General features: G+C 39.6%; 1 protein-coding gene across 1 annotated transcript; it reads right to left on the reverse strand.

The window, feature by feature from the left end:
• Nucleotides 1–1,034: 1,034 nt before the first annotated feature.
• Nucleotides 1,035–2,821, reverse strand: LOC136320864 (olfactory receptor 5AN1-like). The gene is made up of 2 exons (XM_066254003.1): nt 2,745–2,821; nt 1,035–2,083 (listed from the first exon to the last, which is right to left on the reverse strand). The coding sequence occupies exon 2, from the start codon at nt 2,068–2,070 to the stop codon at nt 1,123–1,125; it is 948 nt and encodes a 315-aa protein (XP_066110100.1). The 5' UTR covers nt 2,071–2,083; nt 2,745–2,821; the 3' UTR covers nt 1,035–1,122.
• Nucleotides 2,822–3,544: the final 723 nt, after the last annotated feature.

Here is a 3,544-nt window from a genome sequence, read left to right on the forward strand (position 1 = left end):
AACCCTGCCTATTCTGTTTCCTCTTCTGGCCCTTGAGGTTTCCTGGAAACTACCAGCATTAAAGTAACTCTAACCATTCTACTCCACCCATCATATCACTCCATATAACCATAAATCTCTAGGACATAAAATATTGAACACAAACAATAAGAAAGAATGTGTAGCAGTTTTCCATATTTATTCTTAGTCTCTGCTATATTGAATATTTAATAATCTATTATTACAATGAGTTCTCACACAAACAGGTATAGATCCTTGAAATAGCAGAATTGATTTAGAAGGGTGCTTTTTTTGGCCATACACCAAGGGTAAATGTTCCAGATTCAATGGAGAAAGAGAGGATTGAGTGCTACAATATCAGAAAGTGCTATTGACTATGACATTGATTTTGAATAACATCTCTCCTAAAAAATCCCCAATACACACTAGATGCAAAATATGATATCATCAGACTCATAAGTAAATGAAACTAAAGCAACTACATACTTCATTCCATTCTTCTTAATGATTCACATCACTCCTTCCTTAGACAATAAGTGGTAAAGACTAAGATGTGACAAAAAGGTATTAGATATTTAAAAGAAAGAAACCATAGAGTGATATTACCAGGATAATTGTATGGCTTTGTTTCTTTCCAAAAGCACATCCCCTCTCTCTGTTCATTCTCATTATGGGCAGAAACAGAAGAAACATTGATCACCACCATGTCTGGACTATGCTGCATCAGAATATTTGGGAGACAAGGTTTCTACATTCCTGGGGACCTCTGCCATGTATCTCCCCTTTAGAGTCAGAGGCCTGAAATGGAACAGGGCTCAATCTCAGAATCAAAAAGAAACAACAAGTTTCTAAATCTTGATGTTTCACAAATACTTGCAGGTAGGTTAATAAATGATGAGGTCATTCCTCAAGAAGGATGAAAGAGATGAACCCCCAGAACTTAAAGATATTGTGATTGTGTAGACTCGAGTCAGATGTTAGTCCATTTTGGCATGCTAATTGTGTGAAATTAAGCCTCTTTTGTTCAAAGGTACTGTGAACTTTAATATACTCCATTCATGTGCATGTTATTGTGGTTTAAGGCAATTTTGATGAGACAAAATCTGTCAAAAAATCTCAAAATCATTGACCACAGCAATATCTTCTCTTCTTTTGCAACCTCTTTAAGGCATCTTTGATTTCCTTATTCCTCAGACTGTAAATCAAAGGATTCAGCATGGGAATCACCGCAGTGTAAAAGACTGATACAAACCTGTCAAAGATGGAGGAACCGCCAATGCTGGAGCTCAAGTAGACAAATATACTTGAGGTATAAAAGAGGGTAACTGCTGTCAGGTGAGAAGCACAGGTGTTGAAAGCCTTGGACCTGCCTCTAGTTGAAGTGATCTTCATGATGGACAAGACAATATAGACATAGGATATCATGATAAGTAAGGCATTTATTATCCCAAATATCAGTATCAATATAGCCGTCATGAGTTGCACAAAGAAAGTGTCAGTGCAGGAGAGGACTAGCAGTTGGGGCATGTCACAGAAGAAGTGGTTGATGACATTAGGCCCACAGAAGTGGAGCTGAAGCATGGCACACAGCTGGGATATAGAACCAGAGAGTCCAGCCAAATAGGACCCCAGCACCATCCAAACACAGAGGCTGGGGGACATGATTGATGAGTAGAGAAGTGGATTGCAAATGGCAGCATATCGGTCATAAGCCATGGCTGCCATGACACAAGACTCACTCAGTCCCATGGTTGAAAAGACAAAGTACTGAACAGCACAACCCACAAAGGTGATCGTCTGCTGCTCCTGGAAGAAGTTGGAGAGCATCTTGGGGGCTGTGGAGGTCGCATAGCAGATATCTATGAAGGATAGGTTACTGAGGAAGAAGTACATGGGCGTGTGGAGGTGGGAGTCCATTCTTATTAAGACAATGAGACATAGGTTCCAAGTCAGAGTCATAATGTAGATCAACAGGAATACAACAAACAGCCCTGCTAAGATTCTGGGAAAATCTGAGAATCCCAAGAGGATGAAATGGGTGATCTCTGTGATATTTCTTCCCCCAATCATTGGCTTGGTTCTCCTAAAATCAGAAAGAGACAAGAGAACGCACTGCTGACTTGGGTGATATGAGAGCATTATAGTTCTCACATGTGCCAATTTTTTCCTCCATAGAGCACTGGAAAAGGAGAAATGCTTCACTGTCCTGGTTGGAAGGACCCCATTTTTTCCTCTCAAATTGTCCAGAAGACCTAGTCAGTTACTTCAGGTTCTCAATTATTTCATGAAGTCTCATGAAAATTAAAAGATATATAAAAACATGACTAACAACTTAGAAAGCAAATGAAATCCTGTAATTATTATATTTAAGGAAAAATAATTGATTAAAATAACATCCTTTTAAAAGACCTCTGATAATTCAATATATAGCTTCCGCTTTATAACAGTAAAGCCTAAGAGGCATCATTACAGAATAAATTTGAAATAGCTCCTTCTCTCCCAGGTAATCATCTAAAGATTTAATTATTTTTTCTTCACCCACTGAGGAAAGTTATCATGTGTGTAATAACTTATCAAATTTTAAAGCAAATATATTTAAAATAATAAGTGAGGGAAAGGGAAGGGCTGAATGGGAGAGACTGAAGACCTTATAAGCCTTGCTCAATGAAGGCCCTGCTGAGAGAATCACACAAATACTGAGATGGCACATGATCCACTGTTTTCTCTAAATCTTACCCTCTCACCTCGACCCAGATCCCCCAGGAAGACAGAGTTTTTGCCAAAGGCTGAAATCGCTTGCTTCTTTTCAAATGAATTTTCCAAGTGGGCCCTATCATACTCCAAGACGGGGGAGCTTTTTGCCATGAAGCTGGCTGTCCATTCACAGCAAGAGAGATGCCCACAACTGGGGATCCTCTTAAATGTGCTATTAAAGGGCAGAGGCAACAGGACAAAAGACAATTAGAGGGAGAAAACTCTTCAGGCCCTTGCTCTCTAGAGTCATAAATATCATGGGATTTTGTCTCTGCTAATTTCCTCACTACTTTGTTATCCGTGTCCCTTCTGGACCTATTTATTCCCTACTTCACCACAGTCCAATCATGACCTGATGATTTGCGACTTTTGTTTTAATGAACTTGGAGTCATTAGAACTGGAAAAGACCTAGGGATCATCTGATCCAGCACCCTCCATTTTCAGGCGAGGAACCTGAACCAGAGCAGTGAAGGATTTGCCCACGCTGATATGCTAGCTAGGAGCATAGCTCTCCCCGCCCCCCATTACTGAAACATCCATTATTTGAGTTTATTTCCCTATTGTGTTCCCTTCCAGTAATTTCATTCTATCATAAGTTGTGCTAGTAGGTTGTTTAACTCATTCATTGAATTTCAAATTTCAATCATCATATTTGTTTTCATTATCCAGGTTGATGGAGACTCAGATATGGCACCTGTCTGCAAGATCTATGATGGGAACCCTCCTGCACTGCTGGTGGGAATGCAGACTGGTGCAGCCACTGTGGAAAATTATGAAAATTTCTCAAAA

Source organism: Saccopteryx bilineata, chromosome 1, assembly GCF_036850765.1.
Source record: "Saccopteryx bilineata isolate mSacBil1 chromosome 1, mSacBil1_pri_phased_curated, whole genome shotgun sequence".
In the NCBI taxonomy this organism is placed as follows: domain Eukaryota; kingdom Metazoa; phylum Chordata; class Mammalia; order Chiroptera; family Emballonuridae; genus Saccopteryx; species Saccopteryx bilineata.

Bases quoted from the DNA above. Each gene is read 5' to 3' on its own strand.
- LOC136320864 (XM_066254003.1), bottom strand. From the start codon at position 2,070: ATGATTGGGGGAAGAAATATCACAGAGATCACCCATTTCATCCTCTTG.